The sequence below is a fragment of the Echeneis naucrates genome, chromosome 4 (genome assembly GCF_900963305.1).
Source record: "Echeneis naucrates chromosome 4, fEcheNa1.1, whole genome shotgun sequence".
Classification (NCBI taxonomy): domain Eukaryota; kingdom Metazoa; phylum Chordata; class Actinopteri; order Carangiformes; family Echeneidae; genus Echeneis; species Echeneis naucrates.
The window spans coordinates 11,239,649-11,267,303 of record NC_042514.1 but is presented as its reverse complement, the minus strand read 5'-3'; the positions used below and the strand labels follow the sequence as shown (position 1 = coordinate 11,267,303).

The 27,655-nt window shown below is 39.7% G+C and overlaps 1 protein-coding gene and 1 long non-coding RNA gene across 9 annotated transcripts in view; one reads left to right on the top strand and one right to left on the bottom strand.

The window, feature by feature from the left end:
* The window catches only part of evi5b (ecotropic viral integration site 5b), a 34,216-nt gene extending 6,591 nt beyond the window's left edge, over positions 1 to 27,625 (top strand). For 2 of the 8 annotated variants that reach the window (XM_029499260.1, XM_029499259.1), the window contains exons 2-20: positions 1,459 to 1,691; positions 6,881 to 7,070; positions 11,176 to 11,400; positions 11,543 to 11,617; positions 11,708 to 11,833; positions 11,914 to 12,057; positions 12,579 to 12,668; positions 12,964 to 13,061; positions 13,734 to 13,794; positions 13,888 to 13,941; positions 14,995 to 15,027; positions 15,411 to 15,572; positions 16,403 to 16,534; positions 16,641 to 16,781; positions 16,896 to 17,054; positions 17,741 to 17,887; positions 18,299 to 18,394; positions 22,985 to 23,080; positions 25,854 to 26,120. In XM_029499260.1, the coding sequence (XP_029355120.1) occupies positions 1,540 to 1,691; positions 6,881 to 7,070; positions 11,176 to 11,400; positions 11,543 to 11,617; positions 11,708 to 11,833; positions 11,914 to 12,057; positions 12,579 to 12,668; positions 12,964 to 13,061; positions 13,734 to 13,794; positions 13,888 to 13,941; positions 14,995 to 15,027; positions 15,411 to 15,572; positions 16,403 to 16,534; positions 16,641 to 16,781; positions 16,896 to 17,054; positions 17,741 to 17,887; positions 18,299 to 18,394; positions 22,985 to 23,080; positions 25,854 to 26,120 (2,448 nt within the window). In that variant the 5' untranslated portion in view covers positions 1,459 to 1,539. Of the gene's footprint in view, positions 1 to 1,458; positions 1,692 to 2,769; positions 2,900 to 6,880; positions 7,071 to 11,175; positions 11,401 to 11,542; positions 11,618 to 11,707; positions 11,834 to 11,913; positions 12,058 to 12,578; positions 12,669 to 12,963; positions 13,062 to 13,733; positions 13,795 to 13,887; positions 13,942 to 14,632; positions 14,636 to 14,994; positions 15,028 to 15,290; positions 15,294 to 15,410; positions 15,573 to 16,106; positions 16,108 to 16,402; positions 16,535 to 16,640; positions 16,782 to 16,895; positions 17,055 to 17,740; positions 17,888 to 18,298; positions 18,395 to 22,984; positions 23,081 to 25,853 lie in introns of those variants that run through there. The other 6 variants (XM_029499262.1, XM_029499266.1, XM_029499261.1 and 3 more) reach the window with 6 other exon arrangements.
* LOC115041643 (uncharacterized) lies at positions 1,421 to 9,320 on the bottom strand. Its single transcript, XR_003840634.1, has 3 exons — positions 8,956 to 9,320; positions 6,863 to 7,009; positions 1,421 to 1,767 (listed from the first exon to the last, which is right to left on the bottom strand). It is a non-coding gene; the product is annotated as an uncharacterized LOC115041643 (long non-coding RNA).
* Positions 27,626 to 27,655: the final 30 nt, after the last annotated feature.

Genomic DNA, 27,655 nt, shown 5'->3' with positions numbered 1-27,655 from the left:
AAAAATGACTCATCACTTTTATATACAAAGTTAGATGCATGAAAGTATTGGTGTCCTGTCGAGTGAAATTATCCAGACATTGCACTGGATGGAAACCAATTGAACAGCTTATTTGTTTTTGTTTTTTTTTTCTCAAGATGGAGGTGAATTTCTTTGTGCTGAGTAAAGAGCTATGCTTCCTGTTGTGTACTGATCACAGCAAGAGACTTACAAGTCTGTCTTTGTGGAGCACTTTGACCCTTCCTGTGATCAGCATATGACTACAAGGCAGTGTGTCATTTAATGAGTCGAAGGTTCAGTAGAGTGGATTACTTTCAGTACACCGGTACTGAGATTTAATCTTGGTTGATTCTTTTTTTTTTTTTTTTTAACTGTTCGTTATTCTTAATGAATACAAACAGGACTTCCTCATGGACTAGTTAGCATCTGCATGCAAAAGACGTTTGACTGTCTGGAATAGCAGGTAGGAATTGATTGGAAGATTCACTGTAGTTAATGAGCAGCAACTGTGCTTTTTCATGGTGGCGGATAGTTGGCATGAAATATAAAACTTGTTTGTGTGTGACTTTGTGTCAGTTAACACGAGCAAATTGTTACAGAATCCACTAAGATTTATTGTGATGTTTTGGCACAAGAAGTTGATTAAATTTGACAGAAACACAAAGATGTACTTTTGTTGTATATGGGTAAAACCTGCATGAGCATTTTAATTTTTAAATAGTTTAAAATGTTATTGGTGATTGTCTTTACTCAGCATACTTTACTTGAAAATGATTAAGTCACTGAAAGTATTGATTGTGTTGTTGGACAGAGAAATTTGCTGAGCTTGTAGAGTAAACAGTTTTATCACTCCAGTCACTACGGGATGCTGGATCTGTCTGAGTGCAACTCAATAAAAACTGATAACAAAGCACAAAAAAGTATTTGGATACGATGGAGAAACTAGCAGCTACTAAACTTTTTATGCTTCTGCACTGGCAACAACTGTGGCAGCCAGACATTAAGTGTTGGGCTAACCATCCATCCCATTCTGAATATATCTCAGTAACATCTTGAGGGAAGCCCTTCAAATTTAGCACACACACATATTGGCTTGGATGAAAGAGCAAGCTGATTTGAATTTGTGGGTCAAAGGTCATGGTCACTGTGGCCTCACAAAAAACCCTTTAACCATATAGAACTCATACACAAACAATTATATTAAATGCAAATATCTAAAAGTAGTAGTAATTAAAGAATAATGGCATTTTATATTCAAACAGTCAAAGATCAAGCTTACTGTAACATCACTAGTGATTGTTGAAGTACGGCTTAACTCGAGAAGAAAAATATGAACCATATTTTTTGCAACTTAGCACAAACGTAACGATGGAGCAAACATTTATTTTTTATTTATTTATTTATTTATTTTTAAGGAATATTGTTACTGAACTAAGAGATATCCTCCATCCTCTTCAGGTGGCGACAGACAAGGTTGCTGGTAAGCTGAGTTCTACTCTCTCATGGGTGAAGAACTCGGTGTCCCACACGGTCAGTCAGATGGCTAGTCAGGTGGCCACGCCCACTTCCCTGCAGACCACTGCTACCTCTTCTTCTACATCTTTGTCCTCGCCTGCCCTCTCACCATCTACACCAGTGCAGCTTAGCCCTGATGAAGTGGAACTACTGGCCAAGCTTGAGGAGCAGAATAGGTAAGCAGTCTCTGTCAAGTCTCTCCTGCCCATTGTCTGGTAGTCCAGAGTGTTGGATGTAGGTTTTGTAGTTACACTGGGACAGAGAATAAAGTCTGATTGAAAGGAAAACCGTTCATTCATCCAGCCAAGGTTAAACAGTTAGATCTTACAAAAAAAAGATAGTTAGCAGTCTGTTGCCTGTCCAGGAAGATCTATTCTGTGAAAGGCTTCAGTGGTAATGATAATGAAATTTGCATTTGTAGGACAGCCAATAGGAATGCACTCTCCCTCTGAAAAGACTTGTGACTGACTTAAACATCAGTGATATGGCTTAAAAATAAAATCTCAATATATGATTTTAATAGATTTTTTTTCCTTCTTAAAAACCAGCTAAAATGACAAGTTGCCCTACGTACCAGTCCAAGATAGGTTAGGCTTGAATCTGACTGCATATCACTGCAAAGACTTTTTTGTCATTGTGCTTGTGCAAATGACATCGGGTAACAAGCACAGCCCACTGAACTGCGGGAGTTGAAGGAGGGTCCCGGTGGTAAAGTTAAAGAGAGAACCAATTTTCATTCAAAGCAAATCCTCCTCAACCACAAAGACTAATGTCACCATTAGTCAACTTATCGTCCAGACCCATTATTGACGAAAGTCTCTCACCATGGTCTACACAATCTGTTTTCACTGAGGTGCAGGTCTCTAAATTGCTCTCAAACCACTTAATTCACAATAACCTGAAAAGTGATTATGGAATATTTTCCAATTGACACTAAACATTTTCTGCCTGTTCCTGCTTTAAAGAATAGGCGCACTGTCACTTCTCTGAGTGATAACTTAGAGACAGTTAGTACCTCGTACCACATCTATGCCAGCTGCTGTGCAGTGAAATGAATAAGAGAAATAAGTCCCTTTTCCACTGGTCAAAAACTCCACTAAGGTCCAAACAGACGGCAATGAAAAAATCAGACCCAGGTCAAATAACGCTGCAGCAGACACAGCTATTTATCTGCTCTGATGGGCATTGATCGAAACTATTTTTTGCTTCTTTTCCCAGTTTAACATCTTTCAGAGAACACAGACACAGCCCTCTGTCTGGAGGAGTGCTGTCTAACCAGACATCCCAGTTAGACCTTCCTCTGAGAGTGAGCTAAAGCTCCGAAATAACTTTTAAGAACAATCAGTGATCAACGTGTCTCACAGGGGCTTTAACTGACTTACAGGTGAGATGTGACAGATCTGTCTTTGTCAGCACTACAGCTGACATAACAAAAGAAACTTTCAGTTATATAGCAATTTGTTTGTTACTAAAATATGTCAATAAAATGTTCCAATCAAAAGAACTTACCATTTTATACCTAAATGCTTTCTTGCAAGTATTTTTTTTTTTTGTTTTTTACAAACAAGTGGTAGAATATAAATTGTAACATGAATAAACGCCACCAACTGAAGAATGAGAGTGCATTCAACTACTCTAACCTGTATTCTGCAATTAAGACATCGTCGCCACTCAGCCTGACCGCTGGCAAGACCGTTAGCACTGTCTAAAAGCGTAAAGCATAAGAACTGGACACACTTTGTCACTTGTCAGATTACCAAATTCTTAAATGTGAAAAGTTAAAGTGTAATTTGCTTCCTACACATACCAAACAAATTAAACTTCCCCAGGAAGTCCAGCCATTGCTGGACTGGTATGAAGGCTACAGTGATGTTCTCATTTTAAAACTATTGTTGGAATCTTGCATTGTTAAAACTACACACCTGCACTTCTCTGACTCTACTCTAAGTCACCCGCGATGTGATTTACACACACAAGCGCAGTGATATGCAACAGGTTGTGGCATGCTAACCAGCTTAGTGGAGAGTACTGAGACGAAAATATTGATGCAAGAAAATGTAAGAATCTTGTCTATTGTTTTTCGGAGGATTTTGTGGTTTAATTGTTAAATGTTTTACAAATGAGGATATGCTCCATGAGGATTTATCTATTTGTGTTTATAAGTGTTTAGTTGGTTGGTTTTAACTTATAGGCTGTATCCCTGTTTGCCACTGACTCATCGTCCAATTAAATGGTAAATTCAGTCATTTTACTTTTTGCTTCAGGCCCCAGACTAACTCCAAAAATGTTAACGTGAACACTATATTAAGCTAGACTGTTTTGAAAATTGAGAAGTACACAGTGCACTACCCCTGACACGCTCCTTCTCAGATTAAAATACTGTTAGAGAATGACAAAGCACTACTCTTTCATCAACTTTGTGAAATGTTCCTCTTCGACTTCTCACTCGTGGCTGGTGTACTCGGTCAGCATGGAAACCAAAAATGCAGTTCAGAGTTGGGGATTTTTAAAGGTTATGTCAGTGAAGAGGACAACAAAGCTCTGTTGAATTATGAGGCCGGTGATTCATCGGTGCACCCACAACAGCCATTGCTCCAAAATGCCAAGTGACACTTGCTGTGGTTTTTTCAAAATGAAGCATGAAAAAGATTAATCTTGTCCCTAATATCTGCCCTGAGGATTTGAGCAGATGTCTTCTGGTGAACAGAAGTCATGATGTCAAGTGGCTCATAGTTAATCTGCCCTTTGACCCCTGCCTCCAGTCCAACACATAGAACCATAGCTGGATCCTTTCACAATGTTCATTTCTCTGCTTCAGTGCTCTGCCCCTGCCTTCTAATGCAGCCTCTTCTTTTCAAACCACACTGCAGCAACATAATAATCATTGCCAAACAAACAAATCTTATTGTGTCATCTAGACATGTGGACAGGTGCAACAACAGGAGACAGGAATATAGCATTCAAAAGTCTTAATATGCGTTGGAGCTGCTTGTCGACTCCTCTCCAGCACATTTAGCAGCACACTGAAACCTGAAGTTTATTTGAGCTTTGTTAGCCAAACCACTTCTCTTTTCTGCTGTGAACTATCTTGTCTGCTTGTATTGCGTTCAGACGTACACATTTAGCAGCTAACATTTTGGAGCTGAGCCGGCTACAGCTGAGCACTGGCTGTGTGCTTGTGGTGATGTTGTGATGCACTGATATAGCCTGCTGAGTTCTGCTGTCTTTGCTCAGTTTGAATGCAATTAGCAATCAGCAGTGCCCTGTAATCAACGTCAGTCAGTGAAAGACGCAGTAAATCATGTATATAAAAAGATCAGAAATGTATTTAAAAAAAAAAAATCCTATCATCATTACTGAAAATGTTTAAATTGTGAGATATATTGATCTCAAATTACTGCACTTGCTTGCCAGCTGTTTGTGTGTTTGGGGAGGCCTTTGTACCCTACAGAGGAGATAAAAAGCACAAGCATCAAGTAGCGTCACAGACAAGGAAGGGCCACACTGCTAGAACCTATTAGTTAGACATGCATGTGTACCAGAATTCATAAAAAGTAGCAACATGAGGAGTACATCATGAGTTTATCCTGGTAAGGTTTATAGTTTTTCAAGGTTTGCTCTGTCTGTAATGAAAGGCAAATTGAAATTGTGATGTTGTAACATTGACAATCTAGAAAAACATGTTTTAAGTATCCTAATTGTTCTGTTTTTATTTTTTTTTTCCTAGCTCAAATTTAATCCAAATGTCATTCAGATCACTTAAAATATTTCTTGATCAAAAGGAATTTTCTTGAGTTCATGATTTGCGTTTGTGTTCTTCAAGCTTCAGAATTGTATTTGACTACGAGTGAATTATTAGCAGAGCTGTAACCCTGTTCGGGTTCATGTATAGCACAGGGAGGTCCTCCACTGAGGGTACCCAACTGTAACAGATAAATTGTGTGAAAGACCAAGATTTTCCTGCTCTTCACATTTTAGCTCCATGTGAAAGTATAAACGAAGAAAGGCTTTTGCAGGCTTGTCTCTCTGGCTGACAATTTCACTCCCTCCCACATGACCAAAACTTGGCTGTAACCCTAGCCATTTTTGGAGCGTGCTCTGTGACTCAGGCTCCAGTAGAGAGGCCTCTGCCGTTTTCCGAGATCAGGTGTCTGAGTTTTTGTGTGTCTGTCACGGCCAACAGCACGGGCTGGGAGTTGCTTCTTCACTCTCTGGACAATGATCCTTGATCAGGTCATTCTGTTGGCAACCCCAGAAACAAACTGATAACAGACTGATAAAGTACAAGATTTACCTGCTGAAAAACACAGTGCTTGAGTTTTCTTTCCTGGCAAGCTACTTCATGTGCCTACAAAGGACCAAAGCACTCAATGAAATAAACATACTGAGGCAGGGACTATTTTAGAGATCTCCATTGTGCACTTAAGCAGCTGCCTGTAGAATTCAAAGTGCCGGCTCTTGTCCTTAGTAGAAGTGCTTTCACATCCATTACGCAATCGTTCAATCTGAATCCAAGGGGATTGTTTTAAATGTCATTGTTTATATGCTGGTTATTGCAGTGAATTAAATAAGAGGGTTATGGAGCTTGCATCAATTAGAGAATGTCACTATTCCTATTTTCGATCACACAATGCCAGCTCATATTAGTGCCAGACAACATGGCCAGCTATGTTCCACTCTTTTCAGTGATGGTGTTGGTCATTAACTCTCATTTGATGCAGGGAAATATTTGCCAATAAATTGCTGAGGCTCTGGATGCCAGAGAAATCATTTCTTTTATAGTCATAAAACTGACCTAGAAATGTGGGAGATTGAAATTTTAATAGTGCGTCTGATTTCTCTTTTTGCCTGAATCATAGCTTACAAATACTTTGGCACTGAATCAATATGAAGTCCTCAATGTTTGGCAGCCAGAATGACTGGACATAGGATCTGTGTATTTAGGTCACTGTGATGGCTTTGCATTGGCATAGCACAGACTTGTTTCATGAAGATGGTACTTGGATACAATGGATCTCCAGAACATTTAGTGTGTCTGTCCTTCCACTTATTCAGTTTGACCAATGTTTACACAATGTTTATACACAGCAACATATTAGGTCAAATGGTTATAGTTTGTAAAGGTGAAAAACTATATACACCTTACTAAGGGTTAGGTTAGTGAAAAATGTCAATCAAATGTTTTGTCAAGGATCTTTATATTTCTGAATATTTTCTCTGTATGCATGAACATTGGAAGTTAAAAGGGGGCAGATTGGATTTTTATACTTTTTGGAAGGGTCCAAATTTCTATTGGACCCTTCCATGTTTGTGCACAGATTTTTGAAATGTTATCAACACATCCAACCTTTTAATTTCACCACAGGCTTTTGGAGACAGACAGCAAGTCCCTGCGTTCCATGAATGGCTCGAGGCGTAACAGCGGCTCCTCCCTGGTATCCAGCTCATCTGCCTCTTCCAACCTCTCCCACCTGGAGGAGGACTCATGGATTCTCTGGGGACGAATTGTCAATGAGTGGGAGGAGGTGCGCAAAAAAAAGGAGAAACAGCTCAAGGTGAGAGCGGTGCACATGACAACATGTGAAATGATAGTCAAATCTTGCACACACGTGCTTAAGAGCTTACTGTAACGCAGCTGTAAAGCGCTTACTGAGACACATTTGACCTGGGTGCTGAAGCAGAGGTTAAAGAGATTAAACAATAATTTCCCAGTCACTTTTAGATCTGCATTTTTCTTTTTTTTTTTTTAGTTGAACAGTTTTACAAGAAACATATTCCAGATGCCAAAGAAAAGGGAAAGGAGCTCTTTTGATTCTGCCTTTGCAGTAAAATTGCTGGTTAAATGGCAAATCAGTCTTAGTTGTGACACATGTTAGGCATTCATAACATGTTCAGGCCTGAATACTACAATAGCCATATCTGTTGACTGTTTACCCGGCCCAGAAATAATTTCAAAGCTATCTTTGTCCTCAATGACCCTGTAGTGTTGTCCCCGAACTTGTTATTTTGGTTCTTGACATTTAAAGCTAAATTTAGGCTTCTTGTTTCTACAGTTACCCTCTAAAGTCATGTGATAAACCAATACCTAGGAGCTGTCAGTGGTAGTCTGATTTGAACTGTACATTCAGAATGGAAATTTTGAGTAAACACTGTTTCCCATGCTGGAGAAAGTCAGATAATATTTTAACTTAGGAGCAAATCAAATATAAGCCTCCATCCAGCACGTCTAATATGTGTGGAAGATGATATGCTTTCTTATAACTGGAACAAAACAAATATTATTATATGCACACAGACAAAACACCGAAACCACAACAGTAAAAACTAAACCTTTGTTTTTTCAGATGATTTTCAAAGTAAATTTTATAATATATATTTAAATACAGTGATAAGAAAAGATCTGTAGTTTTGTAACCAAGAAAAAAAAAAACAGAAATAATGTTACCTGGAATAGCATTTCAAATTAGACAGTTTTCCCATGGCCAGCAAATAACTCAACTTTAGGTGAGACTAGGGGTGTAACGGTACGTGTATTCGTACTGAACAATTCGGTACAAATACACGTGTACCGAACGCACCAAAATTATTACCACTCTAAAGCAAACTGGAACTGCTCGCCACTCCTTGTTTCCTCCGGGTGACGAAACACTATCGCATAGCCCCGTATGTTGTTGTCGAGCCATCCTGGCAACCTCCTTTTGCATGCTGGCAAATTTGATTTAACTAATCTCACTATCGATCCAGTCTAACGTGAGTAAAGGCGAGCCATGCAGAGCCCTCTGGCCACTCGCTTTAGCATTGAGCGTTAGCACAGAGGAGCATGAGGCTTTCTACATTGAAGAATTAAGAGTGTGAGTGAGATTTCAAGTTTATTTCAACTGGCATAGTAAAGCCAAATAAGTTTTTTTTTTTTTTTTTTTTTATAAAAATTTAATTGAGCAGTTTGAATGTCAAGTTGCCGTACTCTCATTATAAATTTTTATTTTCCTTCCTATACCCGTGCTATATCATGTTACGTTTCACGTTTTCACAGTTCTATGTTTTCAATTTAACAATAAATATATATATATATATATATATATATATATATCTTTTTTTTTCTTCTCTGTACTGAAAATGTACTGAACTGTGATTTGAAAACCAAAAACACACCGAACCATGACTTTGGCGTACCATTACACCCCAAGTAGAGACACGAATGTGAAACTGCTACTTGCTTGCTAAGCAAACACGTTGGGTTAATTATTTCAAACCTAAGCGGTGACCTAGTGGTTCTGTGAAACATAGCACAACAAATGCTACCTACCTGGAAAGCAGAAACAGGGCAACCTCATGCAATACAACTATGAGGTCTCTCCATCGTGGCATCAAAACATCTTAACATTAAAAAAAGTATTTAATGGCCCAATAAGTCTTAGTCGGATGCTTCTGCGTGCTAACCTTTTGAAGTTATAGCAGATAAATCCAGGGCTAAGTTTGTTTCCCATGTTGACCATCCAGTCCTGTTGGAAAGCTCTTCGACCTCACCTTATCATAGCATCTCCTCTTTGGCCATCTCATCTTTTTGATAATGCGATTAATTGGCTACCATCACCCCATCACAAGTAGGCATTTTTGAATGTCTCCGCTGCTCTCTCATCTGCAATTCCAAATGCTCCATTTTCAAAACTTCACACGGCCGGGTGGTGTCAGAACAGCAAGCCGCTCCCTCTCTTTCCACTGCTAATCCTGGAATTGGCACTATCGGTTTGCATGTGCAAATCACCATCTCACACTCTAACTGCCCCCTGCCCCCTTTCCATCCACCTCGCCTCTTCTCTTCCTCTTTCCCTCGTCCATGCATCAGCACAAACACCCCTGTTGCAGATTGGATGGGTTTGTTGGTTGGAGCCACTTCGTTTCTATCCTGTTTACAGAAGATGTGTAGAAAGACCAGAATTTTTTTTCCCCCAACTCATCCAGTACAGATGGACTGATGAGGAGATTCTGATTTGTCAAGAATTATGAATCAGTGATTTGCAATTCTTCAGAGAATTGTATTGGAGTCACATAAAGGTGCATACATGGAGTTGTTGCATGAACGTGTCGATGAATAAAAAGCAAACTGGATTGTTCTACCTTTGGCGAGGGTAGGGTTTCTGTGTTTCTTGTCACAGCGTGTGGAAAAGGGGAAGTATTGCAAAGGACCATGAACGTGCATGGGTGTCACTAGTTATTTAGCAGAAGTAGTAGATGGGTGCAACTACCCTGAAGCATTAATCATCACTGCTGAGGTCTCTAAAGAAAGTTTTTTTTCTTCCCAGTTTCCTCTGAATTAAGGAAGGAATCTAGACTTTCCTTTGCTTATCAGTAAAACTTTTGAGATGTATGTACATATTTTCAGTTCTTATTAGTTCTTATTTCTCACTGCAGTTCCAGACAAATCAGACTATCTGCTTAAATGCTAAATCTATATTTTACGTTTTAGAAATAAACAAGGTTTTGTTCATAAATATCGTATGAGACAGTTCATTGTTCCAGTTCAGAGCTCAGTCTGCCTCGTCTGACCTCTGAGAAGGGGAGGCATCCCCTGCTGACAGCCTGTGTGGGTGGACCTCTGCTCCAGATGCAGCATGGACTGGCCAGATGTACACATATGGACACATGTGCACTCCTATCACAGCAGGAAACACCAGAATTCCCTGTCAGCACAGGAAATAGTTTAATCAGTTGAATCAGCAATATTGTATGGAAGCAAATCACAACACCAAATGCCTCATCAACAAGGTTGTGTTTGGCAGTGGAATCAAACCATGATGAGATGCACACTTTGTTAAAATGAAAACGTAAATACTATATAAAGGAAAGTAGACCCATGGCTCAAATAAAGAGAAGTGTAACTTAAGATATGCATCTTTAAAACAAAAAAAGACAATCCGATATGTATTTGGATACATGGGGTACAATGTGATTCATGGAGGATACGTGTTTAAAATGGAACCATTCAGTAGGATTCGATACGATACAATCTGATAGAGCTTGTTTAAACTAGACAATCATTTTACATTATTAATTAACATAAATCAGTGGCGTAAATGTGGCACTGCTTACTTTCAAATAGATTTATCAAAGTATTTTGTTACTTTGACACAGATTTCACAAACATATAATATTTATCAGTAAAATATTGCGTTTAAAAAAACTTTACAAAGCACGTTTGAAAATGGAAACAAACTTAACGGTGCATTGTGAATCATGTCAGACATTTTGTCTTTCCCTTGCAAACAGCACTATCTGATGTTACTATGACAAGTCTCGCGAGGGTTTTGTGTGTGTGTGTGTGTGTGTGTGTGTGTGTGTGTGTCCTAGACACTAAGCAGATGGAGGAATCAGCAGCACAGCAACAATATAAAAACGATTAATAACTCTGTAATCGAGCTACATTGAGACTGATCCAGGGGTCGGTCTGCGTCGTCTTTTAAATCAAAACCAGTTTTCCATTTCTTTTTGTTACACCCCATGTCTTTTTCTCCATGTGAGGTTTGTGTTTCCACATTCTACAGTCACACTTTTAGATAGAAGGACCGCCCTGAAATTCCCATTTAAATTTCATATGAAGGATTTTAAAGTTTAGTTTGACTAAAATGCTTTTAACAAAGTATCTTCTTTCCTTCACCATAGGATCAAGTCAGAAAAGGGGTTCCTCACCACTTTCGGGCAATAGTGTGGCAGCTGTTGTGCAATGCCCAAAATATGCCAATCAAAGATCAGTACTCAGAACTCCTGAAAATGACGTCACCCTGTGAGAAACTGATTCGCAGGGACATTGCCCGGACTTACCCTGAACATGAATTCTTCAAGGAGAAGGACAGTTTGGGCCAGGAGGTGCTCTTCAATGTCATGAAGGTAAGTACCCATTTCTGTTGTAGGGATCTCCATGAAAAATCTGTAAAATAAATGAATAAATAAATAAATAATCTACAATGGAATGTTGTGCTCCTGGCCATCACTGTCACTCACCCGGAGCAAACTTTTCTTCTTACCTCAGGCATATTCTCTGGTGGATCGTGAGGTCGGCTATTGTCAAGGGAGCGCCTTCATCGTAGGACTTCTACTCATGCAGGTAAAAAAACAAATTCACCAGCTTCTAGAAAATGGTTTGACAGAACAGCAAGACAAGGTTTCGAGGTGTGATTTCATTTTATTTTTCTAGATGCCTGAGGAGGAGGCTTTCTGTGTGTTTGTGAAGCTGATGCAAGACTACAGATTACGAGAGCTCTTCAAACCCAGCATGGCTGAGCTGGGTCTCTGCATGTACCAGTTTGAGTGCATGATCCAGGTAGGCACTTCGCACTATGAGTGAAAGGTTTTCACAGCAGTAATGGTGGAAATCGGTCTGATTGTAATTTTCTCTCATAGGAGCAACTTCCAGAGCTGCATATGCATTTCCAGGCTCAGAGCTTTCACACCTCCATGTATGCCTCTTCTTGGTTCCTCACCATTTTCCTCACCTCCTTCCCTCTGCCCGTCGCCACAAGAATCTTTGACATCTTCATGTGTGAGGTCAGTTAAAAGAAACCATAGCCACCTTGAATGATAAGAGGTGTCTCCTTTTAATATATCAAACTACAAAAAATGTGACTCTTTTATTATCTTTTTTTATTTAGCCTCCATCGTACCCCTGAGTTCACTCTCTACAGGAAATAATCTTATGGCTCTGTATTTCCCTCTTCACTCTTTTACTGCTTATTTGTAAGCTAATAGTTGACTGTTATCTTTCTGCGGCAAATTATTACATTTGTGCCAAGTATTTAGATAAATATAGACTTAACATGTATTCCACACCAAAGAATGACTACATATGATGTACAAATGAAATGGGTAAGTTATCATCATGGATTGGTTAACCTTTACTGCCACCTGCAGTTCACATGTAAAATTTACTGGGAGGCATTTCACCAGTTCAGTTTTTTTTTTTTTTTTTTACTGTTGTTATTGTTGTTTTTTTGATGCTCAGCTCATTTTAAATTTGCAGCAGCAGAGTTTTCTTACCCCTCACTGACGACTGTGATTTCCTTCCTCAGGGTCTGGAGATAGTGTTCCGCGTAGGAATGGCCATCCTTCAGATGAATCAGACTGAACTCATCCAGCTTGACATGGAGGGAATGTTACAGGTGTGTGTTGCTATAAAGATCAACGTAGCTTGTCATTCAGGCAGCTCAAATTTATGGTACGAAATGTGTAGCGCCCTCAAGGGTGGAGCCTCCACCACACCCAGTTAATTGATACATGTATCCTTTCAAATTGTACTTGTGTGCATGCTGACATTTAAAAAGGTGCTTTGTTGTGAGAGAAACACCTGACTAAGGCTTGAGTCTACCCAGTTGTTTGAAAGTCTCTGGGTGTGTGTGTTTGTGTGTTTCATGGGTATGTGGTAGTTACTCTGCACGTTTCTTTACTCTGTTCCAGCACTTTCAAAAAGTCATCCCACACCAGTTTGGCAGTGGACCAGATAAGGTCATCCAGGCTGCTTATCAAGTCAAGTACAATGCCAAGAAGATGAAAAAGTAAGCTCAGCTCCCATGTCCTATTTACCATAGTATTCTCACTCTTCCCCTTTTTGCAGTTTTCAAATACATTTATTTATTTTTTTTACACGTAATCCTGGATGTATACATCACGTTGTCATGGCCAGTCTCACTTCAACTTTTTAATTTTACTTTGCTTCACAAGAATAATCAAAAATGGTTTCACTGCTTAGCGTCATAGCATTTTGCAATCTGTTCTTCTCTTGTTATTTCTTGTAATATATGATTCAGTGAGAAAATCCCAGTTGATGGGGAAGTCTGTATTTTATGAATCTGTAGTTTTATAGTGAAGTAATGATGTTTATCAAAGGAAACTTTATTCGGATGTTGTACTTGGAAATGTGTTACATTCCATGTTTACCTGTGGACAAATCTCAGACATTTAAGTCTCTCCAGGTTACACGGTCATTTAAATGCAATTAATTAATTGGTAGCTTACTAAATGAGCCTTCTTCTAATGTCCTCATAAATTGATACCAATTCATAGAGGCCAGACATTACATTTCTGTAAGATACGGTGTGTGTTACTTTCTATAGTATTGGCAGATTATAATTAGATTTTTTTTTTTTATGTTTCAGTGTATGCTCTAACATCAGAGCATGCTGCTTTTCTTCTACTGCCTCACCCCACACATCTTCTTTTTCTTCCAGGTTAGAGAAAGAATACACTACAATCAAAACTAAAGAGATGGAAGAGCAGGTGGAGATCAAGGTGAATAGAGGTTGTTTATTAAATGTGAAGGCTCAACCCCACCATAACAACGATGTATAATATTAACGTGATTTTGCATCTTTTGTTGTGCAGAGGCTGCGAACAGAGAATAGGCTCCTGAAGCAAAGGATAGACACACTTGAGAAAGTGAGTGCATCAGTGTTTGTCATAGGTGCACTGTCACCAGACAAATGGTTTTCACGCCGCTCCCTGCTCATCAACATTACATTAACCCCTCCAGCTGTGTATGCTCATACATCATGCATCTCGTGCTAATGATGAAGTCCTGTCATACACTAACTGGGCTGCATTCGCTGAAAGTTCATAAGATGAACCAGTGCTGACTGGTATGGTGGAGTTGAAGTTACTCTCAGAACAGAAGGTGGAATGGTACTTGAAGTTGTGTCGGTGTCATGATGACATTCTGGGTGTCTTGCATAAATCTGCGTAGTGAAATTCACCAGGCGCCACTAACTGCAGCAAAGACTGTTAACAAGCCTGTTTGGAATGTGAAAGTGGCTGCTCGAAGCAAGTCGATACTAAGCACCGCATGCCAAGGTGCACTGTTTGTATCATCCTGCACGTTTTGTTTTTTTTTTTTGTCTTTTTGAATGGAGGATGCATGAGGGCTGCCAGATAGTAAGTTGTCTGCTGCATTACGTTTGTCTGCAGGGAGAAACAGCGTGGCCTAAAACAGTTCATTGTTGTAAACCAGCTTGAGGCTGCTGCTCTCTGACGTGACTTTGTCACTCCTGCCAGAACTTTTTAACTCTTCACCAACTTGAAAGTGTTCAAAAGCTTGGCTGAATCAAAGCCCAGCGCTTCTGCAGTTAAACAGCACGTAGCTCCATAACACTGTACCTGTGCTGCTGTTGTAGCCTACTTAACTCTCTCAACTTTGCCTAGAGCTGTCCTGTGCTGTTTCCATTTTGGAATCTTTCATCTTTTTATCATCACCACTTCATTCTTCACTTTCTACCCAGCTCATTTGCAACTTTTTCACCACATCTGCATGCAATGTTCCTTTTTTACCCATGAATGTAAAAATCTGTGTACACCCTGTAAACAAATGTAAACAAAAGAGGGAAAATGAACATTGCATTTCTTCTCGACAATCAAATGTTCTTTTGTGTGCTTTAATCTGTCCTCTGGATTGTCTCTTTCTCTCTGCTGTCTCTTGTCGATATTTCTGTTTTGTAGGAAAGTGCTTCCTTGGCAGATAGATTGATCCAGGTATATTCCTTATTTTCTCTTTGCCTTTGTTACTTGTGTTGCACCTTCCTTCTTCTTTCTACAGCTAATAGCATTGCATGCTTATACACAGTAAGACATAATTTAATGAATTCTAATCATGATCTGAATGAAAAACTAAACCAAATTATAATAGCTGATTACATCTTAGACTGTGCATGAAATACCACATTGTGCACGTCGGACTGTGTAAATAACTCTAATGAATCAAAGCGTAAATCAGAAATTACTTGATTAGAAAGAAGCATGTCTTCACAAAGTTCAATCCCTTATCTTCTCCTCTGATTTGCCAAACCGTTCCTCCTACTTGTTTCACCTCTTACCGTGTTCACCTCGATCCTCCCCTTGGTTGGTTATGTCCTAAGGGACAAGTGACTCGAGCTCAGGAGGCAGAGGAGAACTACCTGGTCAAGCGGGAGCTGGCCACAGTCAAACAGCAGAGTGAAGAGGCCAGTGCTCAGCTGGAGCAGGCCAGGAAAACCATCAGTGAGCTCCAGCAGCAGCAGCAGCAGCAGCAGCCACAAGCGGTAAGGAGGGCTCACACAGAGCCCCCGGTTGGCAGTTGCAGTGGTGATTATGGCCAAGGCTTATCCTCAGAGATTCTGCCTCGTCTACGACAGATACCGTGACTCTTGGATTGGGATGTTTCCCAGATCGGTTTGTGATGTGCAGTGCCAGAAACCTCATACTGACAATTTCACAATTATGTGGTGAAGTGACAGCTGGCCGTATTTTAAGTACGGACGTGTCCCGGTTGTGTGTCTCTGCTGCCATGCTGGCACATAATGCTAAGCAGCTAAACCAAAGCAGTAGCTGACAAGAGCTTTTCTCATGTAGCTCATCAGCTTTGGGTAATGATATGTTTTGGCATGCATGAATTAAGGTTGCTACACAGTTCAGGCACCAATTACAGTCCTGAGTGAATTCATTTGTGAGCAGTTGTCCTGCAGGCTGGTAGATTTCACACTTGGCATCTTGTTCACATGTAGTATCTATCTCTTGACCCAACATTTTTAATTATTGATGGTTGAATTCCAGATGGTGATGTGCACGCATTACAGTGTTTTACATAATTTGCTGTCTTGCTTAACACTGAACATCAATTATTGACGTGAAAGTGAGCAACATGGTTGGCACCAGCTCTTTGTGTGTGCGGTTCATCCACAACATGTGTATCTATATGCACATATGTAAAAATATATACAGGCTCATATTGAATTTACTAAGATTACTTCATGGGTCGGAGTTATTTCAAGACTCAAGACCACCGTTAAATACCAGCATTTTATACAAAGGTGTCGATATTTGTTGACCTGCTGTACTGTCTCTGCTCACTCACCTGTCCTGTTGGTAATAGAAGGGAGTCCCTCGTTACTCTGAGGAGTCTGTCATGCAGCTGGAGAGAGAGCTTGTGCAGGCCCGACTGAAGGAGGCAGAGTCCCAGTGTGCACTCAAGGAGATGCAAGACAAGGTTCTTGATATGGAAAAGGTGAGTAGTCTTGGACATAATCACAGCACAGTGTTATTAAGGGATACATCATTATGCACTTGTTGTTACATTTTAAAATCATGCAGTTACTGCTCACCTTCCACAGAGGAACACGTCGCTACCAGATGACACCAATGTGGCACGATTACAAGAAGAGCTGATTGGGGTGAAGCTAAGGGAAGCGGAAGCTGTGACAGGCTTGAAAGAGCTGAGACAGCAAGTCAGAGATCTGGAAGAGCACTGGCAGGTGAGTTCCAACATTTCAGAACAGAACAATTTGAATTCCCTGTCTTTTCAAAAATTGAAACTATATATTTGCTATTGACACGACATAAAAATAAAACTTGTGTCCTGTCCTCAGCGTCACGTGGCACGTACTGCTGGTCGCTGGAAGGAAAGCCCGAAGAAAAACACTTTGAGTGAGCTGCAGGATGAGCTGATGAGTGTGAGGCTGCGGGAGGCTGAGGCCCAGGCAGAGCTGAGAGAGGCACGGCAGAGAATTATGGAGCTGGAGACACAGGTCAGAGGTCACAGCTTTCTAACTGCATTAACCTTATCAAGCTTGTTTCTTCCTCTATCGCCCTTCTGTTCTTAGCATCTCTATCCTCATTATGTTGTATAAGGGAGAGTGGACACATCTGTAATTCAGCTGGATACCCAATATGTCTGAAAACTGGGGAAAGCAGTGAATTCTCCACCTGTATTGTCACGTGGAGCCTCTAGATGGCAGCAATCATCTGCTGGTGAAGCAGCATTGTCACCTGTGTGTGTGTGTGTGTGTGTGTGTGTGTGTGTGTGTGTGTGTGTGTGTGTGTGTGTGTGTGTGTGTGTGTGTGTGTCAGTCTGTCTGTCTGTCTGTCTGTGGATTTTGAGATGTTTTTGTTTTTTGTTTTTTTTAAGTAACTTTTCCATCAACAAATTAAATCTTGTATGAATGTCTTCCAGGCATAGAAAGCAGTGCATAAAGAGTATCCACTGCGAAAGATGGCATTTTACAAGCTGCAAAGACTAATTCTCATCTTATAACTTATTGTAATAAATTTGTGTCTTCAGTGTATTCAATTCTAATCTGACTACCTTTTCATCATATAAATATCAGGCGTTCCTTCAACTTAATCTTCAATATTAGGTGCTTCTTTCTGCAGCCACTTCTTGAAATTACAAAATTTTAAATCCTATTTTCCCAAAATTTCTTTTCTCACACAGAATCAGATTCAGAGCAACCAGCTGCGACGGTCGGAGCAGGAGAATCGTTGTCTCCATGAACGTGAGCAATCATTGACGGTGCAAAATAAAGATCTGCACGTGGAACTGAAAGAAATCAAGCGGCGACAAGCTGAGATTGAATGCAAGGTACAGATTCTGCTTCTGCTGCTGATCTACAGCACATAATACTCTGAGCACTGGGGCAAACCACGAGTGCTCACGAGAGGACTACACATGACTAACCACAGGACTCTAAATGTTTGTGTTAGCGCGTGCATTTGGACAATCAAATATATATTTTCTACTGGTAAGAAAAATATTGTTAGCTGTAAAAACCTTCAGTATAGAGATCAAGAAGTACACTTCCCACCTCTTAATTTTCCCCTTCAGGATTCACACATCTAGAAATAGAAAGTACATTTACGTTCTATACATGATTTTACTCTGGCAGCTCAGCTCCTCGTGTGTTTTTGGTAGAGCATTTGTTGGAATAGTGTCTTTCGCAGCTTTTGCTAATTTGAGTTTTATCTGGGTTGGTTTTTTTGTTTTGTTTTGTAGAGTAAAGAAGAGGTGATGGCAGTGAGGCTGAGGGAAGCGGACAACATTGCTGCTATGGCTGAACTCCAGCAACAGATCTCAGAGCTTGAGATTGAGGTGAAGTCACAACTTTGTCTGTCTCTAACACCCCTACCTCCGTATGAAGACTCGCACTTCCTTCACTCCAGCCCACATCTAACATATGTAGAGTGTCGACAAAAGAAAGAGAGGCCTTTTATATTCTATATCTATTTTTTTCCCAAAAAATTTAAATTTGTCTTGAGACGGAACGAGGTCTTCACCCACAGTACATTTACGAACAAACAAACATGTTCAGGGTAGGCTGGAGAAAGTATGTGAGACCCAGGTGAGTCCACTGGGTCTACTGGGGTCTGTGTGATATAAACTGTGTCTGCACTGTGTTGTCGTACTATTAGGGGATGGAGTCCTGTGTAGATTAATCTGCTCAATTGTGAATTGTTGTCTGTTTCATTTTCAGTTTATCTTACAACATAAGCCTCTGATTTCTGATATTCTGCGCCAAGAATTAAACCATTGTCAAGTCTGTAAAAACACCCACACACGTCTTGGGATGTGATGTTTTATTCTATTTTGCCTCAGTTAGTCACGAATGCGTTGTAGAGAAATGCTAGACTTATGAAACTTACACCCTGACACTATGTGTAGGCTCATTTACCTGTAAACAGAATTTCAGTAATTAGTAACATATTTCCCAAATGTGAATTAGGTTGGCAAAGCGTCATCTCACGTGGAGTGATCACATCTGATTTTGTGCTCCTTCTCTATGAGAAGTGGACTTAATTCATCCATAAGTTCAGAAATGTTAAGCATTTAGGATTTGTGGGTGAAGACTTGTTCAGTCACAGTACCTGCATATAAATGTACAAAAATGGCCCAACGCACAAGAGTGAAGAAAGGGAGTATTTATCCCCAAACAAATGTAACGTTACACATAACAAGGGTGACCAAAACAAATACAGGCCTTTTCTTACAGCACCAACACAGTAACAGTTGATAAAAGATCATCTAGAAAATCATTGTTGATTGGTTTAAGTTTGATTGTTGTCTCAGCACTTTTCATTAGAGTGGGGAGTAATGTGGCAGATAATGGTGTGTCGTATCGGCATCGTAAGACAAATTTAATGCTTTGTATTGCTTCAAAACGCAACAGAATATGAACATGTGTTGCTGGCCATGTTGCTTGCTTGAACGATAAAGTCAAGATTAGCATTTGAAACACTTGATTTGCACTTAAAGTCTGTTTGTATTTAAAATCTTTCTGTTCCTGTTTGTCAGCTTAGCAACATTGAACGTATGACTTCAAAGAAGCTGGGTCTGCAATGTTTTTACTGGTCTATAAATGCTGTTTCCGTGACCCTTTTATCATAAATGAGCGTGACTCTACTGAGTGTGCAGATGTGCTCATAAGGTATGACGTTGTATGTATGTATTTTAGGGAATTTTCCATTGTTTATTTCAAACGTGACTCACCAGCACTAGTTATTAGAAAATAATCGCTTAAAATTGATCATCTATGAAGGTGTGAGTGACACACAAGATGTAAATCAAACGGCAGATGTTCTATTAAGTTGTTTGGGAGTTAGCAATGCTGGAGCACAAAATGGCCAGACGACTCGTCTTGTGCCTTTTTGAGATCAGGCCAAGCCATAATTATGGGCCCATATTTAAGAAAAAAATTCTGAATAACTATTACTGAGATTTTTTTTTTTTTTGTTATTTCCATCTTTACTCTTGATGACCCCCCCTGACCTCGTATGGAACCAATAGTCCAAATCTATAAAGAGAGATATTCTCTCTTTATCTTTAAATGTTGTGGAGATGTTTTATTAAAGAATATATTAAATATTAAAGATGCTAAAGATTGTGCATTTTAGTTTAAAACAACAGGTGCATTTCCTTTTGTTGCATTGGTGTTGCGCTGTATTCGTAAGGTAGTCCATGCAGCATATATACTTTTATTCATTCATCCATTCATCTCCAACCGCTTATCCATTTCCGGGTCACAGAGGGTGCTGGAGCCAATCCCAGCTGGACAGGTCAGCAGTCCATCACAGGGCCAACACACAGACACAGACAGAGACCCACAACCACTCACACTCACACCTACGGACAGTTTAGAGTCACCAGTTAACCTAAACATGATGTCTTTGGACAGCAGGAGGAAACCCACCCAGGCCAGGGAACCGAACCCGCAACCTTCTTATTGTGGGGTGACAGCGTTAACCACTATGCCGGCACGCTGCCCTATTTACTTTTAATCATACAAAAAAGATAATATCCACCAGTTAAACAAAACTGTAAGATGATAGTTTTGACTTATTCAGCATTTTAGTGACATTGCAGAGAAAACGCTGCTGTGTTTTTCTGCTTAAGTTAAATGTCTTAAATTATTATAATGTATCTTCATAAAAACTAACGCTTTATATTTATCTGTGTCTTATCTTATTTCTATTAAATGCTAAACTTCAGGGCAAAACTCAGGGTAAAAATCATTTGCCTGAACTGACCGTCAAACGAAAAATAAATTTGCCTCTAACTTGGTAGACAGACTGTTCTGTTGGAAATTTTACCCTGAGTGTAAGGTGTTTCATACAGTTAAAGATGAAGGCAGACTATTTATAAGTGTGACACCTACAAGAAAACCTCCTTCTCTTCCCCTTCCCGAGCACGCACACACATACACGCAGTGTGGTCTGAGGTTTTGTTACTAAGTGATCGAGAAAAAAAACATGCAACACCAAAACTTTACCACTGCCGCCTTCACACTCTGTAGAATCTCACTAATGAACATGTATCAATTAAAAGCACTTTGTCTGGATTTCACTTTACTTTAGTTGTTAAACTGTGTTTAGGGAATGTGTTGCAGATTTCCTCAGAGGTTTAGAGCAGGGTATTGACTAATGTCTGTCTGAGTCGAAATTATGATAAACTTATGATGAACTAGACTTTTCGGGTGAATATTTTCAGATACCAAAAAAAGGGAAGAGAAGAAAATCAGTTCTTTGACTTCCTTGTAAAAGAAGCTGACTTGTACCAATCATGATGATTGCATTGAGTCAGTTTCAAGATGTGCCATGTGTAACCTTCTGAGTGGCTGCTGCAGGATTTTAATGAGCAGATTCAAATTCCTGATAACCATTTTGGTGAAACTGAGATATCTAGAGAGGTTTATGTAGGATCCTTTCACATCACAGTCATGGCTGCTGTTTAACACCACAGTGCCAGAGTCTCTGTAGTGATAGGAAGTGGTTTCTCATTTTGAAGCAGAGCCTCAGCCATAGGTGACATGCATGGTTTAGTTTGAGGTTTCTATTACATTATCAGAGATTTGTACTAAATGTTTTAGCCCATAAAGAGGCAATTCCATGTTTATATCTTATACAATCAGAATAAAGCAAGACATCATCTCGATAGCAGTGCAGATGCACACAGTGTAAAGACAAGTTCTGCTAACTGAAGCGGCAGATTTCATCCAATTGCAGTTACATAGTGCATCGTACTTCAGGCAAACGGCTTTTATCTTCTTTTTTTTTTACTCATTCCCTCAAGTTGGTGCAATGTTTGTGGCATGCCAGATTATCAGATGCTCAGTTCGCTGCTTAGTGGTAAAATGTAAACACACAAGTTGGCTGTGTCCTCATTACACTTGTATAAAACAAAAGTTAAGACATTTAGGCTGCAGGACTGTGAGGAAAACATAGCTTTACTTAAATTTGAGACGTTGGACATCCTCAGCTACAATCTGACACCTGTTGATTCAGACAGCTGAACATGAGGAAGTCTTATTAACTGTCTGCCCCTCATCATTGCTCTGTTTTGGAGCAGTGAAACCTCAAAAACAACTGATTCTTGAAATAATCTCGCGTATTTATACCTCTTGCGGAAGAAAAAGCCTACTGGGAGCCACTGAACTCAACCCCCTGGCCACAGGAATCAAAAATCTCATCTGTATTTTTGGGCCAGAACAGATTCAGGCCGCCTTTCTGCCTCAACGTCTGAGCCCTTGCTGTGTACCGTGTACCACCTTCCTTTTTTCACCTCAGTGTTTCTGTGTTGCAGCCTGTGGTTTGAACTCCTCTTTGCACCCAACACCGGTGTCACAGTACAATACAACCGGCAAGTTCTTGGGGTGTGATTGAGGTTTGAAGGAGAGTTTGTGTTTGTCTCTGATGCTTGCAGATGTTTTCACCACAGAAGGTAAACATCACATGGGCTGTTTAACTGTTAAAGCTAACAACCGGCCTCATCCCCAGGGCCTCCGGAGGAAATCAAGCAAAAATGACTGTCTTGTATTTCCTCTGAGATCTCTCACTTTACTTGTGCACCACATATGCAGGGTACTACATCATGCCTTTTTTTTTTTATTTTATTTTTTTTTTAAACAATTGGGGGTTCTGGCATCTGACATGGTACTGAATGTGCAGAAGGTCAGATGCATAATGATGGGTATCAATTTAGATGTGTCTTTGAAATTTCCAGACACTTGGTATTTAAATTTGTGTTGCATTTTCCATTCAGTCTTGCATTGTCTTTGTGGGTGTGTTTACACAATGCTGAAACGTTTTGCCACCTCCCTCTGGACAAAAGCAACTTGAATCACTCAGCTTTTTATTTATTTTTTTTTAGCAAACAAACAAACAAAAAATGTATCTCCTCTACCACCAGAAAGAAGAAGGGAAAGTCCAAGGCCACCTGAACCACACAGACTCAAGCCAGTACATCCGTGACCTCAGAGACCAGATAACTGAACTAAAACATGAGGTGAGAGCCATCAGTTCCATCATAAATAGTGCTGGCTTATTTCTGTGATGCAATTTAGTTTGCACTGTTTCTGTTGTTGAACATTTTCAGAACAACATTCCCTCAGATATGGTTTTACTTTGAAGCTACCAAATCAGTAGAAGTGTTAACTACACCCAGAGATTTCCTGTGTGGAGTTATTACACACCTCAGAGATCTAACCATCAGATGATGTTCTTTCACCAAACTTAGCACAGATTGCACTTTTAAATCAAAACTGAAGATTTAATGCTAAAGTAACACATTAAATGTGTGTGTGTGTATATGTGTGTGTGTGTGTGTGTGTGTGTGTGTATATATATATATATATATATATATATATATATATATATATATATATATATATATATAGAAAAACTTTATTTACATACCATCCACTCTAAGCATCAAACCACCAGCGCTGCCCTCATGCTGTCGACTACAAAGAGATCCCCTCAGCGGGACCGCTGCCTGAAAGGAAATCAATAAATATGATACTGATGAATAGAGGGGGTGGAAACTGTCACAACATAATTGACTCAGTGACTAATAGATTAGGATTTGTTTACAACAGCAATAATAGCAGAAAGTAAAAATTGTGCTACAGTATTACTAGGTTTCAATTTCCTTAACAAAAATAACATCATAATAAAAGTTGTGTTAACCAATTAAACGGCCATTTTTCTTTTTCTTTGCATTAATCATGTACTGCTATTTTGTCGCTTTTCCTCACCCTTAACTTGCCTCTAGCCGTCAGCAGAAGAACAAAACGATTTACTTATGATGGGTCATTTTACCTGAAATAAATTAATCACTCCAAAATGGCTCATTAAAAATAATTAGCCTCTTTTGTAGAGCAGAATTAAAACGTTTCATATTTAAGACAACTATTTCTGATGGGGACATGATATTCTCTGAGTTCTGTTACACCTATTTTGATTTGATACAAATCGAAGAAGGCAACTTCATGAAGTAATTTATTTTGATTCCCAATCAGGAAAGATTGGTGAAAACTGATTTACATACCAGGTATGTCAATACCACCCAAAAAACTGTTGTAAAGTTTAATCAATCCATCCATCCTATATTTACAAAAAAGGGGGGCAATGGCTCTTCATTTTGGATTTGTCATAAATATATACATAAATACCCTTATCCTTGTGTTCCAACAACACAGAGGGAAGAAGTGAAATTTTCAGTCATATTTAGGGGTGGTGATTAATTCTTGACCTACAAATATTCAGATTAAAACTGGTGTCGTTTGACAGCCCTAATAATAATAATAATAATAATAATATATTTTATTTACAAGTGCTTTTGAAAGCACTCAAGGACATTTTACAACACAGAGTCAAAACTTTTAGTTGATCACTTATGTATATATTAATATAAAGAACCTTTACTTAAAGCCAGCAGTGTTTGAAGTGTTGTTACATTGAGCTCCATGCATGGATTTGTCTCTCTGAATGAATATGAAGGAAGTCCAGTCATACTGTTAGTAGCCCCCACCCTCTTGGTTTTCTGGTCAGCTTGAGGTTAGAGTGCCCTGCCATGAATCATATAGATCTAGTCTCTGAGTAAACTTGAAAGTAAAGAGTGGTGAACCATCACCACCGCTCTCGTCCCTCATAATCTGCATTAACACACACATCATATTGGTGGAAAATTTTTTTGCTGCGGCTCTTCAGATATTGATTGCACAACAGGAAGGTAGCATCCCAATTTTAGACAGGTGCCGGAAAAGTGGGCTTATTTTTGTTATTTTCTGCAATGTGTACTGTGCTCTGAACTGGCCTTTGAATGCATCTCTTCCTACATGTCTGTCTGTTGCCATGGCAGACCATTCCAGGTAAGTTTGTACAGATGTGCCATGTAACCTCCAGTGCTTAAAACACAACCTCTTGTTGACCCTCATCTCATTGGCTTTGTAGCTCCAATTGTAATCCCATTTGAGTCTTTTTAATTCACAGCAAGAGAAACAGTCCCAGATGCTGCCATAGAAAAGTGAAGGATGGGAATTTAACCGGACAAATGACTGTTCTTCATACTGCTTGTCGTATCACTTGTAAACCAGCCAAGTTTCTCTGTGCTCTGCCTTGTGGTCAGTAGATGGGGAAAAAACAGGCCTCTGGTACCTGGCAGACACGTGCTGTGGGACACAGTCAGGATTGACTGACCAGCAGCCACAAACATGTTAGCTGACACACCTGGAAGAAACTATACAACAGCTTTGTCCCAAACCAACACTACTTACCACAAAGGGAAAGGAAATCATGAATACACAGTCACAAAATAAACTACGCTCACCAGAGACATTGGTGTGGACAGAAAACCGTTGATTGACTATAATTCCCCCCCCATGTTATGCCCAAAGGAGAAGCACAGTTATTCACAGCTGGAAACTAACTCTTCATATTTGTCAAAAAGCAAAAAAAAAAAAAAAGAGAAATATAAAAGATTCTATCCTAGCACAACCATTACAATCTTAATTGACTGATCTATAATAACTTTTTTTTTTATACAAAGTTACTATTCTGCACTCTGTTGGTATGCAGTATGGGATCGGGTCATATCTTATCAAATGCATTGCTGCCCGCATGTCAGATTTGTTTGTGTTGGAAATGTCATTAGATTTTCACTGACTGCCAAACTTATGACCATCCCTGTTTGTTTGTTCCTGACATGCATGACAGTCTGTGTCAAGCATCCTAAAAAAAAGTCTTTGCTCTGCTAATACTCATGCTTGCTCTCACAGATTTGCTGCTTAAAGGGACAAAGGGGCTTGGCCGGTCATGCCACTTTTGATGGGATCCACATCGTAAATCACTATGGGGGGGATGATGAGTCTTACCAGTCTTCAGATGAAGATGGAGTCAAGGACTCAATCCTCCCTGCAGACGGGCAGCAGAGGAGCAACAGCCGTATCAGACTGCACCCCAAACTTGGGGACAGCGATAGTGAGGATGAGGACGGGGAGGCCCTGCGGCTCTCTGTCCCACAGGGCAAGTCCACCACTGTGTGACAAGCACGCAGTTGCTGCCGGAGTCAGGATACAGGCTGTCAGCACTTGCCGAGGAAGTGGCAGTGTTTCCAGCAACCATTTCAGAGCCCGGACCTAGAGTTCTGAGCTTCAGAGGAGATATGCTTCAACATTTCATATCATGAGAATCACACTTATTGATTTAGTTTTTCTTTGTTTACCTGCTATTTTTAGATCTGTTATCATCTTTAAGGCAGCAAAACACCTGACAGCTTGCAGATCATCACTGTGGAATTCGGCAGAGAATTACATAATGTGGAAGCTTTCAAACTCTATTGGCCCACAGAGACAGGAGGAGGAGGAGGAGGCAGTCTTTATATCACTCCTAACCCCGCCCCCATTCTGTTGGTACAACACAGAGGAGACTGTGCAATAAAATATTTTATCCTTATCACACCCACCATTCAATGTTTTTTTTTTTTTTTTTACAAATGAACATCAACAATCTATCGATGCCGTTACAGTGTCTATCATGCAGAGGCAGATTGTTGGGTGTTGGGTGTATATTTAAATATGGTCATGATGAGCTTGCTCACAGCCTGGTATCAAAGCCACTTGTATTTGCTGTCATTGACTTGAGGTGGAGACTTTAGGCCTTAGAGCATGACAAATGCATGCCTTTCACCAGGGCTGGTGTCACAAGGCGCTTGTGACATCTGAACACTTGTAGATATGTAAATGTGTATTATGCTCATTTTTTTTCAACTCCTTTTGAACTTGAACATATGTATGTATTGAATATCTTACGTTTAGAATATATTGTACAATACAGAGAAAAAAGGGACTTATAGTTTAGTTTAATGTGGTAACATGAATGACATCTGTTTTTAACAACCAGTGAGGTGAATTCCTGTTAAGAGTAAATCTGTCCCTATCAGAAGCCATCTGATTAACATGAATACTGAGCAGACGACGGATTTACTCTTAACTCCTATTGCTATTGTAATGAGTTCTCTGAAAACATCTCAGCATCACTTTCAAAATGAGCCCTACAAGCAGCACATTGGGTGACAGGCAATGAGTCAAGACATGACTAATGCCTGTCATCTGTCTGTACAACAAATGCAATGATGATTCTGTAGGGATCCTGAGCTGAGAAGGTTAAAACTGAGATGATGTTCACATCTGGAGAAGAATTGGGAGCTGTACCAAAATATGCACTAAGCTCTGTATTTTGCTCATCCACAGACCTAAATTGAGTTTAACTTCTCTAAATGTCCATACTGAACACTAACCCCTGTATTCATTGAACAACAGGAAACAGATAAGATTGTGAATCTAACTTTGCAACTCTCACGTCCCTTTGATGAATAAGATATCCTGTGTTTTTTGATAGGAGAGGAACACTTTTTGGCACTTTTGATTCTGCAGTGCAGTAAAGATATACACGTCAACACTATGGAGCAGTTCAGAGCATCCCAGAGACTAAATGAGATTGTTGTGAGTGCGTGTGTGAGTTTGTGTGATGAGTTCATAATAAAATGTTTGATAAATTTCCTGGCCTGATGTTTTCTTCT